Source organism: Camelus ferus, chromosome 13, assembly GCF_009834535.1.
Source record: "Camelus ferus isolate YT-003-E chromosome 13, BCGSAC_Cfer_1.0, whole genome shotgun sequence".
Classification (NCBI taxonomy): domain Eukaryota; kingdom Metazoa; phylum Chordata; class Mammalia; order Artiodactyla; family Camelidae; genus Camelus; species Camelus ferus.
In genome coordinates this window covers 38,978,496-38,997,772 of record NC_045708.1, presented here as the reverse complement: position 1 = coordinate 38,997,772, position 19,277 = coordinate 38,978,496, and the positions used below count along the sequence as shown (strand labels likewise).

General features: G+C 38.3%; 1 protein-coding gene and 1 pseudogene across 4 annotated transcripts in view; both read right to left on the bottom strand.

Annotated features, from left to right (window-relative positions):
• Window positions 1–19,277, bottom strand: part of TCEANC2 (transcription elongation factor A N-terminal and central domain containing 2) — a 57,481-nt gene that overhangs the window by 24,070 nt on the left and 14,134 nt on the right. For all 4 annotated transcript variants that reach the window (XR_004325036.1, XM_032494373.1, XM_014555437.2 and 1 more), the window contains exons 3-4: window positions 18,238–18,379; window positions 2,749–2,942 (exon numbers count right to left, since the gene is read on the bottom strand). Coding sequence is in view for 3 of the 4 variants with exons in the window: in XM_032494373.1 (XP_032350264.1) it covers window positions 2,749–2,942; window positions 18,238–18,379 (336 nt within the window). In the remaining variant the exon portion in view is untranslated. The remainder of the gene's footprint in view (window positions 1–2,748; window positions 2,943–18,237; window positions 18,380–19,277) is intronic.
• On the bottom strand, window positions 5,577–7,049 carry LOC116668008 (annotated as a pseudogene).

Genomic DNA, 19,277 nt, shown 5'->3' with positions numbered 1-19,277 from the left:
GCAGTCTGAGGCCATTAAACAAAGAAAAAACTAACAGTCCCATATGGGGATATACCCCTGACCTGGATCTCATTAGCACCATCTGACAACCAACTGGGCCAACCAGCCAGTGTTTCATAACGCTTAATGATAACAGGCTCACTTTGAGAATCAGATTCATTTTTTTTAATGACATAATAGGAAAATGATCACAGGCCGTGAGGTAGGAAGGAGAGTGGATAATGAGGAAGGGGAAGTAAGAGAATGACACCACAGGGGACGTTCATATGAGGAAAGATCTAAAAGACAGGGAAGAACAAAGAAGACCCAGAAGGGAGAAAAAGTAAAGGGGAATGGAACGTAGGTCTCAACAATGGAGTTTTTATTCATCTATTCCATTATTCCAAGAACAAGGAAATAATCCATGAATCTGGAAAGCAAGATCTATAGAGTAATACAGAGATGTACTTTTTGGCTGTGTGTGTGTATTCTTCATATGTGGCTTTCACTACTAAAGGATATGACCAAAACAAATAACATGGAAACATTATTTTCTATAAAAATATAATGAGTGGATTTGAAAAAACACATGCTAAGATCAAATTGCAAAGGCTTTTTAGTCACTGGGCCAATAACTTACCCAGTGGTTTACTACTGCCTGATAAAGTACATTTATGGAGATCTGATGTCTGATTTGAATGCACTCAACATTGGTTACTGTCAGAGACTAGACAGTGCATTAGATGGTTCACTGATCTACTCTAATATGAAAATGTTTCAGATGATGATGGGTGCTAAGAGTTAACTTTATGTAAAAGTGTTTGTATTTATATTTTTTGACATACCAAACTGATAAAAATGCAATCAAATGCTATTTATCCAAGGAAAACAGACTGATTTTCTTTGGCCAAGGAAGATGGTAAGATGCACACTTTTAATTTTTAAAATTTACTCTTTGGGAACAAAACCATTCAACTATACTTAATCTGATATTTTTTCCAATTACACTGGAAAGCACTAACAAATGTATCACTTTTTTAACTTTGCTTTGTGACACTTGAGTGCTTACCACTTAATGTGCCATTTAAAGGATAATTAATGGATAAACTAAAAGGATAATTATTATGGTGTTTAATATAGCAGGCAAACTGCTCATTAATCCTCACAAGCATAGCTTCGTTATCATTTACTTAAAAAGATACCACAGGGAACTGGTATTTACCACCACATTAACTACATATTGTAGACCCACACTCTATGTTTCTGCAATAATTTTGGTTTATTTTAAAAATAAACTTTATTTAAAATATCAAATAGCAAGTCTTGTTGGCTAATCGATACTCTGGAAAATTAGACTTACAACTTTCATATTTTTTCCTCTCTTCCAAGGGTTTAATATTCGTATTAATACTTCCTTTAGGAAAAGTTAAGCAAACTTAGAGTATATTAATTCACTGACCTATCAAATAGACATTAAAAATTATAAATGTAAAAAATAGATATGTAGAAAAGTGTATACAAAATGACACTGACTGATATTGATCAAGATTAAAACTACAACATAAATGTAAATAATCATCAATTTTCTGCAATATTACTTAAATAATCAATAAAAATATCTTATGGAACAACTGGCACATAATTGGCTCTTAATAAATCTGGGATAATCATAACTAGCCCAGTATTCATTTAAAGAGCTGTAATAATTTACCAAACAGGAAATGCACCAAAACGTTAAAAAGATTATGTCCGGATGGTAGGTTCAATGGTGATCTTATTTTTCCTTTCTGTATTTTTTTCATTTTCTATCATAAATTGGTATTAAAAAGCCCAAAACTTTATTCTTAAAAAGTACATATTATACCACAAGTCCATTTGCCTTTCTTTTGTAGATGCATGATTGAGATAGAAAGGTTAAAATGTTTTTCAGAAAATGCAATAACAGATCTAGTATTTAAACCAGACTTCTGAATTGCTTCTTCTGCTAATAACATTAAATTATTCTTTAAGGATACTTTATTAGGAATACTCTGAAAAGAAGAAAAAATGTGGATGTTATAAGTCTGATTTTTCCAGAATATTAACTGATCTGTAAGATTTGTTTGATGATGATGACTAATACTACTAATGAGTAAAAAATTCTTCTTCTAGCATGTGTACCGCAACCCACTAACATCATCTTACTATTGGCCACAAAGATGACAGGGATTATGTCTAGGCAACTGATTATATGCATTAGAATAAAGAGTATGGGAGCTGACAAAAAATGGGGAAGTAGAGTCTTTTCAAAAGACAGCTATTTATTTTGCCATTGATATTCTGTAACAGAGTCCATCTCAGACCTTCTCCTTCAGCAGGAATGGGAAGAATTTTAAAAGAGAAGGAACCAACATTCATTAAGTGACTTCTAACCGCCAGGCACTATACTATTCCTTTGTGTATATGGTTCATTTAATCTTTCCAATAATTTTAGGTGGTAGGAATTATCTTCATTTTATGGATAAAAAAATAGCCTCTGATATGTTAAAAGATTTGCCTAAGGTGTCATACCCAGTGCATACTAGACCCAGGATTTTAATCCATGTCTTGCTAGTTCCAAAGCCTTCAGTCTTCATACAATACTGTCTCCCAGAATGCTTACAAATCCAGAATCACTAAAACAAACAAAAACCAGAAGACTAGCACTTAAGACTATGAAATTTCCTTGTGAAAATGTAAAGATCATTTAACCGAGAGCACCTAGTAATCACATTCCAAGTAGGCCATTACCTCTAATTCCAAGGCTTCTGAGAGTAATTTCTGGGCGTTTTTCCTAAGTGCCTCGGTTTTGGAATCACTTCGGACTTCTATAGAAGGTTTATCCACATGTTTTTCAATGAAAGTTTTCCACTCAGTGTAAACTTCTCTGGCAAGACAAGCCACTTCTGAATCTGAGTGTTGACACATCTTGTTCACAGTGTGACCTGGAACAAGAGAAGAGGAACCAAAGGACAGGTTGTTCTGTCTTCTGAAAAGTACGGGACTGGAGGACTGACGTGTGGTACTTAGAAAATCATTCACATACCGAAGGATGTAAAGGCTCTTGTGCACATGAAAACCTGTTTCTTTAAGGCTGAGATAACAAGATAATCACTGGGGGAGAATCACTGGACTAGCCAATGCAATAAATCATAAAACAGAAGCATGATCAATAGATACTTAAAAAAGGAACAGCTAAGGTACCAACTCCTTAATCCAAAAAGTACAATAAAAGAAAATGAATTAAGCATTTATCTTGTCTTTTCAGTACATATTGTATTTTAGGACAACCAAACAGCCCTAGTTATTGAGGGAATGTTCTCTATTCAGCTAATAAAGTGATGATTGACAGAATTAAAAAAAAATTTATAGCCCATGATAAAATAATTCATTCAGGTGACAATCAATAGTGGATGAACTCAATGAAAAGTTGATGGGAAAATTTACAATGGAGGGATGAGCTGTCATCACCTCCACTGATCAATCATAGCATCCTTAAGAGTGGGACTACCAGATAGAAGTAACACTTCACAGCCCTACCCATGAAGTAGTCTTGCACCCTCCTCCCAAGGAAAAGATGAACCATAACCCAACTAGTCATTCAAAGCTAACCTCCAGTTTATAGAAAATATGAAAGACAGAGGAATAAGTTAAATTATAGTATGAGAAAAGAGACAAGGCCAGAATGTGGGACATTCTACAGGACAGCACACCTGGTATCTTCAATCGTCAATGGCATATATTTTTAAAGGGAGTAAGGTTATGGATTGCTATAGATTAAAAGAGTCTTTTGAGTCCAAACTATGAAATGTGATACGTGATCCAAATCCTGATTGGAACAAACCAATTAAAAGATATTTTGAGATAAACAAGGAATATGAATATATACTAGTTATTAAGTTACACCAAGGAATTTACTGCTGACTTTGTTAAGCATGATAATGTGATTGTGGTTATGTTAGAAAATATCCAGTTTTTTTAGAGATGTAAATTGAAGTATGTAGAGCTGAAATGACAAAAGGATGAGATTCTACTTTAAAATACTTCAGTAACAGTGCAAAAACACAAAATAAAGGGAAATATAAAATGAATGGGACCAAATCTTAATAGATACTCAATGTGGACGAAAGGCTCATGGGGGTATGTACTATTCTCTTTACTTCTGGGAATGTTTGAGATTTGCACAATAAAAATGGAAAAAGAGGAAGAGAGTTTGTATGTATGCCCGAGTACTGTTTGTGTATCTACCTATCTCCTTAGCAGCTCTGGAACTGCTCCTTTCCTCGGTCCTCATCACCAAAGCCCTTGCCTTAGCACATGTTGCCTCCAGATAACTCGAGCAGCTCCCTGACTGGCCTCTCAGCCTAAGTTTGGAACCCTTAATGCCATCTTCCACACAGCAGCCAGAGTGGCCTCTATTTAACTTTATTTTCTCTTCTAGGGATGTCTTTTCTAAAACATAAATCTGACCGTTACACTCCTTCAGTTAAATCCTTCAATCCTATATTCAAACTCTCATCTTGTCACATAAGTACATTCACAATCTGCCACCCTCCTGTGTACTTTCTAGCTTCATTTCCAGCTATTATCCCACTGTCATCAGATACCCCAGCTACTTACAGCTCCTAAAACACTTCAATATTTGTCTTGCCTCTTTTCTTTTGAACATATACTCCAATGAATATTTTGTCTGCCTGGAATACTTTTTCTTCCCTCTTCATTCGGTTAACTTCCATTCTGCCTTTAGCACTCACTTCAGGAGTGCCCTCCTCCAGGAAGTCTTCCTTAATAGCCCCCAGTCTTATTTGGGACCTCTCCTCTATGCTTTCTTAGTACCTCGTGCTTCTGTTCATCACAGTAACTATTATAATTAGTTTTAATTATCTGATCAGTTCTCTCTCTTGCCCACCAAAGAGAGCTCCTTGAGGGAAAGAGCTGTGTTCATTTTTGTACTGCCAGCAGAAAGCACAGTGACAGAAGGTGGGGGTTGGGGGAATGGGTGTTTGGTAAATGTTGGGAAATGAGAAATCCAGATGAAGAAATACATGTATTTCTACTAAAATATATAATAGAAAATCTGAATGAAAGGGGAAAAATATACTATACTATATGATGGAAAGACCAGTACAGAGGTGCCAATAGAGAAATTTGCAGTATTAATGTAATTATAATAAAAAATCTCAATACACTGTTTTTATTAGAATACATTCAAATTTCTTAAGACTTATTTTAGAAAAATGAATGGGTAAGACTATAAAATACTATTAAAAAAAGAAATTATGAGCTATAACTAGACTTACAAAATATCAGAACATATAAAAAGCAACTAAAATTATATGGACTGGCACCAAAAAAATAGATGGGTAGAATTTATGGAATAAATGAAGCTCAGGAACAAACCGTATTATATACAAATTTTAATACATAATAAAAGAGGCACCAGTGAACAAAAGGAAGTGGAAAAGGATTTAAATTTGGGAAAATGGTCAAAACATTTAGAAAATTTCTCAGATTACGCCAACTGCACAGCTCAACACTTGCTTGTTTACTCCCTACTTATCTACGGAAGGCCTACTCTCTTTTTTTTTTTTTATCACTGTAAGAATGAGCTTTTATTAAAATCCTTTATATACTTTTGCATTATTAAGGGGTATCAGGAACAATACAACATAGTTCCTAAGAGAAAATATATTAAGGTCCCTATTTTACTGTTGTCTAGAGCTGCCATCAAAAAATTCTAGCAATCACTGACCTCCAATTACTTAAGAAAAAGTAATCAACTAAAATCACGGGGGTCTCTAGTTACCACAGAAACCAAACCTGTACACTAACAAATCACAACAGAAATTAACAGAACAAGGCTTCTTCACTTCTTTATTACTTAAAAAAGCTTCACTTTTTTTTTTAATTTAGCTTTCTGACTCTGTGCTTGTGCTTGCAACACGTTCAGAATGATTTTCTGTTCCGCAATAAGGAAAGCACGCTTGATCCTGTCACCGACACATTCAGCACACATGGAGTCACCATGACCCGGCCGACATGTTTTTTGTTTTAGACAGTCTCTTAAGAACTTTAGGAGTCGCACGAACTCCTCGAAGTCGGCCTGGGCACACGCCACATGCGGATTTTGGTGCCTTCCCAACTTTCTTGGTATAAAGGTAAACAACTTTATTACCAGGGGCTCGGGACAGCCTAGTTTTATTAGAGGTTGTACTGTAAGACAGCCTATGATGGTATGTCAAATGCTGGACCATTATGAATGTCCCCATACCAGCTCAAACGACTATGCCTGAGAGATCTCGCTTCTACAACTTCTCAGATGTCGGCCTATTCTAAAGGCAGTCGCGACAGCCAGAAGGTACTATGCCAGGCACTAGTCATGCGGGGCTGAACAAAAAACTGCCCCTGCTCCAAAGGTTCTGTGAAGAGCAACTGGGAGGTGAGAAAGAAATGTAACTTTGAAGGGAAGACAAGAGTCTTTAACTTCTCTCTCGAACCAATTATCTACCAAGAATTTTGATCTAGTCTTTCCACTGCCCAGGGAAAGGAGTACATCCACCCTCATCACAAGGAGCAGGGGGAAGAGGAGCAATGCAGAGCCCTCATTAGAAATGTCTCAAGGCGCTTCCTAGCTGGTGATGCTTAGTGAGGTGCTTCTGAAACACGTGCCACTTAAAAGCTAAAGTCACTACTCAACACTTTCCTTTTCTAGGTGGAGTTCTCCATATCCTTGAGGTTATACATTCTGAAAACAATTTTTGGTGCTGTTGGTCACTCTTGTGATGCTAAAAATACAGAGATAAATGAGACACTGCAGGACTTCAAAGACCTAAATTCAGAGTATTTTAATACTTTTACTGAGTAGCTACTTAACGCCTGGTGCTGAGGTACAGAGGTAGGTAAGACACAGTCACTGGAATTTAACCTACACTCACCCTGACAAAGTGTGCAAAGATCTGTGTATAAAAATACTCATTACAATGCTGTGTACAGCAGCAAAAAGCTAGAAACAACCTACATGCTCATCATTAAGGGCCTGACTTGTTAAATGAATTACATTCCATTCAAACAATGAATACTTTGCAGCTATTAAAGACGGCAATAGCTCTACTTGTAGTTAACATGGAAAGATGATTACTTTATTCAGGTTCTCAGAAGAGCATGCACAGTGTAAGCCAATATTTATTTTAAAAATTACATCTGTGTATATATATAAACACATATATTTGTTTATATGTGGAGAAAAAGAGTCTAAAAGAATTTATAATGAAATTATTAACAGAGGTCTCCTCTGAGTAGTGGGACTGCGTGTGTCTATGCAGTTCAGCTCACAATCTCATGGGCTGGCTCAAGCTGTAAGCAGTCCTAACAGTATATAGTATAGCTATGCTATACTAGAGTGCTATAGGCATTCAGGTTTCTTTGGAATAGAGATCCTTCCCTACATGTGTTCCCCACCTTATCCTTTTCTCTCCCCAAGAAAGGTACTGTTGATCCAGCTTTATATGAGAAATGAAGATGCAGAAGTCCCTCAAACAGAGTCATTCTATTTGTAGAATCCAATGGACCTTTTCCATCATGACATGACCTGATCCCTCTGTGGCATCTGACACTGCTGCCTCCCTCCTTCTGAAATATTCTCTTCTACGGCTTTTTGAGACACCACCTTTTACTGGTTCTCCTCTTCCTTCTGCATCTCTTCTGCTGGCTGTATATGCCTTGCCCAACCTTTAATTACCTGTGAACTCCAGCTGGGCATTGTCCATGGCCTCTTCTCCTCTTTCCCTACTTGTTTTCCCTGAGTAATTTTACCCACTCCTGTGGTCCAACTACCATCTGCACGCATATGACTCTCAAATGTGTACCTCTAGCCCAAAGGCTCTCACTGAGCACAAGACCCAAATATCCAGTCCCCTACTGGACATTTCCACCTGCTTATTTTGCAAGCACCTCTGGCTCAAGATTTCTAAAATGGAAAACGGAACTCATTATTATTCTCCTCAGTCCCTCCTCCTATATTTCTTGTCACACATGGCACCAGCATTCACTCATCATTTTAGGCTCCTTAACATTTCTTGTATCTTTTCCTGTTTCTGATTTCCCTCTTCCCTCTCACTGCTGCCCTGTTTCAGCTCCTTATCACCTCTCCACAGGTCTACTGCAGTGACTTACTAACCAATCTTTGTCCCCAGGCTGGTCTTCTCCAATTCACCCTCTATACTGAAGTCAAAATAACCTTTCAAAACATAACTTGATCACATCATTCCCTTAGCAGAAGCCCTTCAATGGCTCTCTCCACAGTCCTCAAATTAATTTCTAAGTATAGATACAAGCTCTCAATGACCTGGAACCTCTTTGGCTATACCATGTCTCTCCGTTTCCTCCCTCCCCTCACTCCCAGCTCGCCTACTCCTTTGCCTCCACGTGCGAAGTTCCAGCCATGGAGAGCAGCTTGCATGTCCTTGTTGTTGGACAGGCTGTCTGGCCTTCTTTTATTTCTGCACCTTAGCTCACACTGTTTCCTCTGCCTAGAAGGCTTAATGTCTACTTTCCCTTCTAAACTTGATGTAAACATCTTGAGGGCAGAACCCCATACCTCACTCCAAGTTACATTCCCAGCTCCCAGCACAGTGCCTAGCACAAAACAATCAAGAAATGTTTGCTGAACTAACTCAATCAAATTTAAAAATAGCCAACAATTTACATTTGGCTTCCAAATTGGTTTTGTACTATATTTGAATATGGATGCAGTTGATTGGGAAAAATCACACAATCACAAACAAAATAATGGACCTATACTGTAAAGAACTGAATCCAAAGGTGATGGGGAAATGAAAACTTTCTAATTCTTACCCGCTGCTAAGAATTCTTCCCGCTTACTACTCCAGATGATATAGGTATTACCCCCATTTAATTTTTATAACTAAACAATGAGTTAAATATTATTTAGCTCTTTTCACAAGTGAGAAACTGAAGCTCACAGCAAAGCAATTTGCCCAAGATCTCACAGCTATTAAACGTGGAAACCAGGATCTGAGCATAAGCAGCCTGACTCCAGAGCCTGCACACTTAACCCCCTAATACCCTGTACTTCTCTGTTATTAGAGACTGGCACACAGGGAGTGATCAATAAAGTTCTTTTGAGAAAATGTTACTCACCTTCTTGATAGTGCCAAATCAAAAGAGCACAGGTCCCGAGAGGTGGCCAAAGGGCAGAAGACTTCTACTCTCAGGCCAGGGCAGGAGAAATCACTGCTCCTGGTCTGTAGGGGGCAGTACACCCCACAAATACTCCCACTGGAGCCCCACAGGGACTCTCCCAACACCAGCGAAACTACCCCAAGAAGCACAGGGCTGTAAGGGAGTGCTGGGGGACACAAGATTTGCCAGCAAGAGGGTAACAGCAGGGAAGGCATTCAGTCTGGGGCAGTAAAAGAGAAGAGAGGGGCCTAGGGAACCCTATTCCAGAAATACAAGACAAAATCATAAACTTCAGATCAGAAAGGGAATTTCATGATAACAGTAATAATGACAGTTAGCCACTGCACTCAATGCTTTACATTTAACCCAATGAATTCTCAGAACAACCCTGTGAGGTAGGTGCTATTACAATTCTCCATTTGACAGGTAAAGAACCTGAGGAACTAAGAGGTTAAGGAACTTGTGGAGGACATGCAAGTAAGAAGCAGGGTTTCAAACGTAGGCATTTTGGCTCCAGAGCTCAAGCTTTAACCCTACACTCTTGCCTCTTGTGATCATACAGTCCTATCTCCTCCTGATTCAGATGAAAAAAATGAGACTCCATGACCTTTCTCCAAGGTCACAAGTTGGTCAGTAGCTACATCAAGGAAGTTAATGATCTGCAAAAAGTCATTATTTGCTCCATGAAGTTTATGTTTTAAAGCAAGCAGTGCCACTGACTGGTCTTACGATCCAGGTCAAGTCCCCAGAGTTTAAGAGCAGGGGGTTTCTGCAGCCCAGCACATTGTTAAGACAAATTTCCTGCAGAAAGCAGTATTTTGCTCATTTAACAAAAATTACCAAATACTTGGTAAGTACCAGGCCCTGTGCTAGACCTTGGGATAGGATGTTGAACAAGACACAGTGCTTTACTCAAAGAGCTCCAGATAGGTCTAAGCACAGGAGAAGACACCAAAACAAAAACGAATAAACCAAAGTGTTACAGGTCCTAAGATAGTATTGAAAAGGGAATCCCAGGGAGGGCCAAAAGGACAGAGAAGTCAATTCAACTGGCAAATGGCCAGAGAACACCAGGAAAAAGGCCAATTCTTGAGTCTTGACAATGACGCAAGGAGACAAGACTCACACAAGCAGTAGAGTGAAAAGCATAGAACCCAAAAGAGCATGGTATAATTTCAGGCAAAAAAATGGTTCCTAAAAATATCCATGACCTAATCTTCAAATCTGAATATGTTACCTTACATGGAAAAAGGGACTTTGCAGATGTGATCAAGGTTGAGGACCCCGAGAATGTGGAGGAGAACCTGGATTACCTAGGTGAACCCAATCTAATCACACAAGTCCTTAAAAGCAGAAGGACAGAAGAGTGGGTCAGAGAGATAAGGTGTGAGAAGAATTTGACCCACCGTTGCCAGCTCTGGAGACAGAGGAAGGGAATCACAAGCCACAGGTGGCTTCTAGAAACTAGAAAAAGGAAGAGGACAGATTCTCCCCAAGAATCTCCAGAAAGGAGTGTAGCCCTGCTGACACCTTGATTTTAGCTCATTGAGACCTGTACTAAGCTTCTAAACTAAAGAAATGTAAGCTAATAAATCTGTGTTTTATTAAGCCACTAATTTTCTGGCAATTTGTTATGGCATTATTCACAGAAAATGAATACAGGAGCCTACCAGTAGTTCAGGATTGCTGAAGCAATGGGAACCTGTGGGACAACTGAAATTAGAAGGCCATGTGAAATGTCTTTGCTACTAGCATATCCTGTGAACTTGGGCAAATCAAATCACATTCTCATTCATCCAACTCATTTATTCATTCAACAAACATCTTGAGCTTCACATAGAAGACTACATTTCATGTGGGTCTTGAAGGACAAATAAGAGCTCGCCACGGACAAAGGTGCATCTCTGGGTTTCAGGAGGTGGTCTGACATGGCATAAAAATATCTTAGCTTTGTCACTTATTATCTGATTTTCTTACCTGGAACAAGTTATTTAAATTCTCTAAGCCTCAGTGTTCCCATTTGTAAAATGAGAAAATAATATTTACCTTATAGAATTGTTATATGGATCAAATGAAGCCGTAGATGTGAAAGCACTTTGTAAGTATAGGGTTTTCTGTTGTTGATCAATCGTAAATGAAAACCAGATCAATGTGATTAACTTAACACTTTCCCCAGAATATGTATATCTACAGTATTGCAAAAGTGGAGCATGCTTGCCTACAAGGTTGAGAGTGCAAGGCCTACTAACAATACTGCCTCATTAGCCATTTACTCGATACCCCTCGCCCACTGGTTTCCTTTATAATAAAGATATCCAGTCACAGAGGCCCTATTAAGGTCCAAAGGCTTGTGCCCAGCTGGCCCTCTACTTCCCAGACCACTTGGGAACAGTAAGACCCCTCACATCTCCTGCCTCTCAAAACACTCTCCTCCTTAGCCTGCACATCACTGCACTGCCCCGGTTCCCCTCTCTCTAATTACACTCCCTCTGCCTCTTTACTAGGTCCTCTTCCTCTTCCCACTTCCCCACCATGGATATTCTCCCAGGCTCAATCCTTCAGCCCTTTAATCTTTTCTTTTACTAAGAGAATTCATCCACTTAAATGATTTTAAGCAAACGCTTCCAGGCAAATGTCTTCCAAATACATATTTTTAGTCTAAATCTTTCATATGACCTTCAGCCCTACTTCTCCAACTGCCTGCTGGACATTTTCACCTAAAGACTATATATGTCAAAGCAAACACTGACTAAAATGGGAATACGAGGATAAAACTCCCATTGGAAGTACACAAGAAAAGGCACTAAATTCTGATTTAAAAGAGGTGATCCTGAGCAGATGGTAGAACCCACAGAGATGATCCAATAAAATAAAGGCACATATGGCTGGGGTGCAGGGCATAATGTCAGTCTGCTAGCCAAAAAAGAACATGGCCCCAAGAGACCTGGGTTCTCATTACATATCTGGTACTAAACTCACTATGTGGCCCTGGATAAGTCACTTCATCGCTCTGAGACTGAATTTCCATGATTATAAATTTAGATAGCTAAATGTATTTAAAAGTTTATGACACTGACATTTATAAAGTTACCAAGTAGGTAACAAAAATTACAAGATTTTAACAGTAAATGAACAAACAACACAACAATTCACCAAAAAGGAGATAAAATGCCAATAAACATATAGAAAATAATTCATTTGATTCAGCAAAGGAAAACAAGATGCTATCCTTATCTATTAAATTAGTAAGATTTTAAGAAAACAGTAGCAATGTAAATTTTAACATTTCTAAAAATCTAAGTTTCAGAAATGGATCAGGATGGTAGATACATATCCAAGAGTTATTTGAATTAAAGCCTCAGTTAAGCTGGAGAAGTGGACAGCCTCTCTGGCTAAGTGCTTGAAGGCAGCAGCAAAAGACTGAGGTCTGAGCTTTAAGGAAAAGTACCCTCTGTGAGAGGACAGGCAACAAAGATGGAAGAAAGAGAGAAAGGCCAGAAACGGGAATATAGAAAGCTAGAAACACATGGAGAAACTCTTATTTGACCTTGTCACTTTCATTCATTTTTTAAAACATTTTTATCGATTTATAATCATTTTACAATGTTGTGTCAAATTTCAGTGTAGAGCACAATTTTTGTTATACGTGAACATACATATAATTCATTGTCACATTTTTTTCTCTGTGAGCTACCATAAGATCTTGTATATATTTCCCTGTGCTATACCGTATAACCTTGTTTATCTATTCTACATTCTGAAATCCCAGTCTATCCCTTCCCAACCCCCGCCCCCTTGGCAACCATATGAGATCGCTCATATGTGGAATCTAAAAACAAACAAACAAACAAACAAAACATAAATACAAAACAGAAACAGACTCACAGACATAGAATACAAACTTTCATTCATTTGATGAATATATCCTGAGCTTCTGCTATCTGCCACACTAATGCTTGAAATGCACTGGTGAATAAAATATTTTGTATGGTCCTACTGGCACGGAGTCACTGTATAGTAAGTAAACAATAACTAAGTAAATAAATAAGTAATTACAAACTCAGATAAGGGCTATGAAGGAAATAAACATTTAAAAAATAAATAAAGAATTGGCAACAAGTTCACTGTCATTTATGTCAACAGAAAAGAAAATAATCACTGGTCTCAAATTCACAGTTCTGGGAAGATGAGAACTGAAATAAGACTATTGGATTGGATAGAATAAAATCACTAGTGTCTTGAGAGAGAAGAACAGTGGTTGTGGGAGAAGCCAGAATGGAAATAATTTAATGAAGGAGTGAGAGGGGCAGAAACGGGGTTGTGATTATCAATCATTTTTAAAGGAATTTGGCTATAAAAGGAAGAAGAGAAACAGGTGTTTGGAAAAGATGGCAGACGATTCAAGAAGATTTAAGTGCATCTGAAGGCAGAAAGAAAGAGCCAGTAAAGAGGGTAAGGGTAGCAACAAAATGAGAGGTATCTTGGCATCCTCATCTCCAGTCAATCCATTCTCTCTGCTAGGGTCTCCCAAGAACCTATCATTCAACAAGTTAGATTCTCTCCTGCTTTAAAAATTAGAACTTTCTTCAATCCCATATTCCTTTTCTGATACTGCCATCTTTTTTTTGTTTCAATACCAAACTTCTCGAAAGAGTTGACTATTTTCAGTTTCATTTCCTTAACTCACTCCGCAAGCTTCTGTCCTTTACTGTGCCTTTGAAACTGTCCCTACCAAAATTGCTAATGACCTTACTTTGCAAAATCCAATGTGCAATTTTTAGAATTAGCTTATTTGGCCCTTTAACAGCGATGGACACTGCTGAGCAATCGCCCCTTAGAAGCACTCCTTCCCATCCCATGACAGCGTTCTCTGGTCACACCTTCTCAGTCTCCTACAAGTCTCTCATATATTGGTGTGCTTCAGGATTTGGGACTTGGCTCTTTGCTTTTCTTACAGACTTTCCTTGGGCAATTGCCTCAGTTTCTAACTAAATACTGATGATGACTCTCAAGTATACATTTCGAGTCCCTCCTCACTTTTAGCTTTGTACATCCAACATCCTGTTGAACATTTCTGGATGTCCCACAGTGTGTCAAGCACAGCAAGTCTAAAACTGAACTTACTATTTCTCCACCTCCAAACCTGCTGCTCCCTATCTTAATGAGTGGTGTTGCCATCCACCTACTTGCCCGTATCAGAACTCTGGGCCTCTGCCTTCACTCTTTTATCTTCATTCCCAACATCCAATCAACTCTCAGGTTTGCTAGATTTTACTGCATTTATGTGTCTTGATTTCAACCACATTTCTCCATCCTCATGACTACTACCTCAGCCAGGCCACCCTCATTTCTCATCTAGAAGTTTTAGTAGCTTCCTAACTGGGCTTCATGCCTCTAGGTTTGCTTTTCTCCAACACTTTTCCCACATGGGAGACAGACACATTTTTCTAAAATGCAAATATGAATATGTCACTCCTCCATTCAAAAACCCTTCAATAACAGCCACTTATCTTTAGGATCTCAGGTTTTCTAGTAGATTAAAACTACCCTCTCACTGCAATATAACTAGATTCTGGATAAAAAAAAAAAAAAACCTCAAAAAAAGAAAGCAGAGGCTAAAGGAATGGGGTTATCTTAAGGGCTGATGTTAATAGCAACACTACTGAAATACTTAGCTTTGGGTTAGTGGTGAAGTGGGAGAGCAAATCCTGGGACTGATTCTAAGCTGGGATCCTTAAGAGGTATGTTAAAGTATTTCAGGTCAGAAGTGGCCCTCAACTACTGGCACAAAGTGAAACAATAAGCTAGTCCCCTCTACAGGGAAGCGTCTCCAATTTAATTCCACAGGATTCCCAAAGAATGAAAGAAAATAATGAGCTCACAATTAAAAATCAAAAAGCACATAGGAAGGTAAGCACCATGATAGTCAATAGAAATAAACAATAAACAACAGATTTAAACCCTAAAAACTACAAATATAGTCAGATGAATACAGAAGAACTACACATTAAATGTTTAAAGAAATAAAAGACACGAATCACAAATATGCACACACACACACAAAATTGAAAAGAGACAGATGCAGAAGAAAAAGAAAACTTGTAAAAATAAAAAGTAGTTTTTGAAAGAAAGAACTCAATGAATGGGTGAAATAGCAAATTAGTCAACTGAAAAGAGAATGGGTGACCTAAAAGATACGTATCTGAAGAAATTGCCCAGAATTCTCTGAGAGACAAGGAGACTTACCAGCTAAGGGGTGTGGAAAATAAAAGGTCTAACATACTTCTAATGGTAGAATCCCAGAACAAAGGAATAGAGAGAATTAAAGAGGGATGGTTTTGAAGTAATAATGGCTACAGAATTTCTACAGATGAACATAAATCTGCAAGTCCAGGAAGTAGAATACATCTAGGTCAAATAAAAAGAAACATATGCTGTGATAGCCAGTCTACAAGTCAACCCCCAGTGATCTTCACCTCTTGGTATTCATAACCCATGTGTCTCCCAAACTGTACCCAGCTTGGTCTGTGTGATCAACAGAATATAACAGAAGTGACAGTATGCCATTTCCAAGATTTGGTAATAAAAGACACTGTAGCTTCCATCTTGGTTATTCTCTCTTGGATCACTTGTTCTGGGGAAAGTCAGCTGCCATGTCATGAGCAGCCCTACAGAGAGATCCAGGTGATGAGAAACTGAGGACTCCTACCAGGAATCCCGTAAATGAGCCATTATAAGCAGATCTGCAAGCCCTGGACAAGCTTTCAAATGACTACAGCCCCAGCCAACAGCTTGACTGCAACCTCTTAAGAGACCATGAGCCAGAAGTATCAAGACAAGCAGCTCCCAGATTTCTGACCCTCAGAAAACCTGTGTGAGATAACAATACCTAAGCTGCTAAATTTGGTGTTAATTTTTACACAGGGACAGGTAACTATTATGTATGCTAACACCAAACATTTTGAATGGCTTACAAAGAGACTTTTCCATCTGGTCCAGACTCTCTCTCCAGCTTCACTTCTTGCCACACTCTCTCTAGCTTATTACATTTCAAATATACCAAACTTCTTTTAGTTTCTGCATTGCACCATGTTCTCTCCCATCTCCAGCCCTCTGTACAGCTTATATAATGTACCCCTGCCTGACACAATCTTTAACATTTTCTCTACTCCCAACACATATACTCGTTGGGTTAACTTCTCCCCATCATCAGAGCACTCATCACATTGTATGATAAAGTTCTGTTAAATTTTCTGTTCTTCCATTAGACTGCAAGCTCCAACAAGGTACAGACAGTATCTATCTCCTTCATTATTATGCCCGCACAGTTCCTAGCACAAAGAAGGTACTCAGTAAATATTTGTCCCTTACAGCCCACAGGATAGGGACAGGCAGGAGGCGGAAGAAAGTAAACATTCTAAGGTAATGATCCAAATGAATCTTCAGCCCAGCAAGTGGCATAACTACAAAGGAACCAAGGAACTCTTATATTCCACACAACCTCAGGTTTAGGCAAGGCTTGGGGTAGGGTCAAGATTCAAGTTGGATGGTTTCCAGCTCCTCTTAAGTCACATCCCCTTGTTGTGGTTTCATTATCATCCTTGAATTGCAACCTCTGAATATTAGACACACCCATTCTTGGAAGCACATTCACAATTATACTCAAAGGACAAAAAGAAATGATTTTTTAAAAAATTATCATCTGTTCTGTATTTGTAAGGACAATTCCAGCCTATTATGTTGACATTTAACATCTGATTATAAGTGGTATTTGTGGTGTGCCGAAATATGAACATATCCATATACATACGTACATGCATACATGCCATAAGACATTAATCACTAGTACCCTCTACTGGTGGAAATATCTTATCTGCTGATATGAATGGTCTTATTGCCCTCTAGTGATCACAACCTATAAAGAGAAAATCCAGCAGCAGATGGGAGAATCTCCTTGGCTGTAATGATAGGGTTTTATGTTCTTTAAGCATCCAATTTTCTCAGATTCTGGTTTATATTACAGGGGTGCAACTTTCAAGACTCTTGGGGGGCCCTCTGGGGGTTTCACACAGCTCTTGCCAGCTGTTAGCACCAGTCTGAAGCTGCTCTCTCTCCTGCTTCTCATGAACAAGAGGTCAAGGGGAGGCAGAGAAGGCAATGGCTGCACTGGTGAGGGCAAGAACAGCAGCTGTGAAAGACTACCCTAGACTCCCTGGGGACCTGGGAGCAGCTTGAGGAACACATGTTGGCCCTGCCTCCCATATTATTCACAGTTGCGTACTGTACTAAAACGGCAATTCCACGAAGTTCCTGACTTACCTTCTAAATATCTCCAATGCTGTAATAAATGATGTAGCAGCAAATGTTGCTATCATTTGTTATTATTAACCATGCTTTGGAAGTTATTTCTACTCAAGACAGAAAAGCTAGGTCTCCTTCAAGACTTAACTGAAATGTCACCTTTTGTGAATTCCCCAGATGTAAGTGACCACTCTGTCCTCTGTACTGCATATACCCTGTACAGATCAGAATGGTACCACGGACGTTATTTTTATGTTTTTATTTATAACCTATACTATTTTACTACTCCCATTGGTCTACATGCTTGTTTCTCCACCAAATCCTAAGTTCCTTGAGGTCATGAACCATGTCTTCATTTTTGCACAACCATTATCAAGCACACTCAAAATGTTATCCACAGATCATGCCTGTGATAGTGCAGTAAGTACAGGAACTGAGGTTATAAGCATTTAGAAACTTTTATAGAAGTTTGACAAAGTAATTCTTCATCTGTTGAATCTAATTTTTTTTAAGTGGGGCTTGTATTTTGTATATTTTAATTTCATTTTTCTGGTAATTTTTATTATATTATAAAGTATTAGTCTGAAACCAATGGAGAATTTGTTAAACAATGGTCTCTCACAACAGATAGCTTGAGAAGCACTGATGTGATAGATAACAATGTTTTGGGGGAAGGAGGAAAGGAGAAGGGAGGAGACAAAACATAAGCATTTCTCACAGAATTTGGAAGGAACGTACCTATCCTTGTTGATTTTAACACTTCCCTGGAGGGTAGTTTCTTCTTTAATTCTTGTAAGGCTTCCACTAAATTCTCTTTGGTTTGATGAGGAAGCTCCAACATAGTTTTCCATCTTTTTATGTCTTCTATAACCACAACTCTCTGGGAAAAAGAAAAGTCATTTGGAAAATGGAACATTTTCATTAGAAAGACATCTGCCTTCACCTGAGCTAATGGGGCTCCTATTGACATATGAATTATTGATTATGACCTGAACCAGAGCACAGTATGTGTGATGGCCCCAAATGATGGGTAATTGCTTAAAAGCAGCTCCTACTTACTGCAAGTCAGGAAGAGAGTTACATCTATTAGGAAAAGTGCAAGTTTTAATCTTACCATGTCATACACCACTGGGCACTTAGCACTGAGAGGCAATAAGTAGGGGAAAAAAAGAAAAACGATGCTGAGGTGAATCAACCTATAGCTCACTTAAGTGTCTTAATTCATAGGCATGGACAGAGAGTGGAGAAGTCATAAAGACATATTTATTTCAACAATAAAAAGCACACTTCAACAGCTCTCTACTTCCTAGATGGTAAAACTCAAACCTCTCTAGTTTGGAGAATTTTTTAAAACTTCAAACATATAAAGAGGGAGAGTAACTCATTATTTATAGTGGAAAAAAGTTAACATTTCGCCATTTCACATAGAATAAAAAAACACTGTAAAGTTCAAGTCTCCTTACATTCTTCACCCATCATTCCCTTCTTTCCATTTCTAGAAGAAACTACCATCTTAAAATTGACATTTATCTTTCCATTAAGTGTAAAATATTAACAATTAAGGAATCTGAGTGAAAGGGAAGAGGAAGGCCTTTGTACTGTAGTTTTGAAATTATTTCAACTAAGAATTTTTTAAAAAGTAAACTGAGAGACAGAAAACAAAGTTGCTTTTAGAATCACAAAAAAATTTTTTTGGTCTTGTATCATTATTACCCTGGGCAGGTGGTCCGGTTAGAGGCTGGGAGGGGGCCAGGGATTCCTGGTAAATGCTGTTTCCT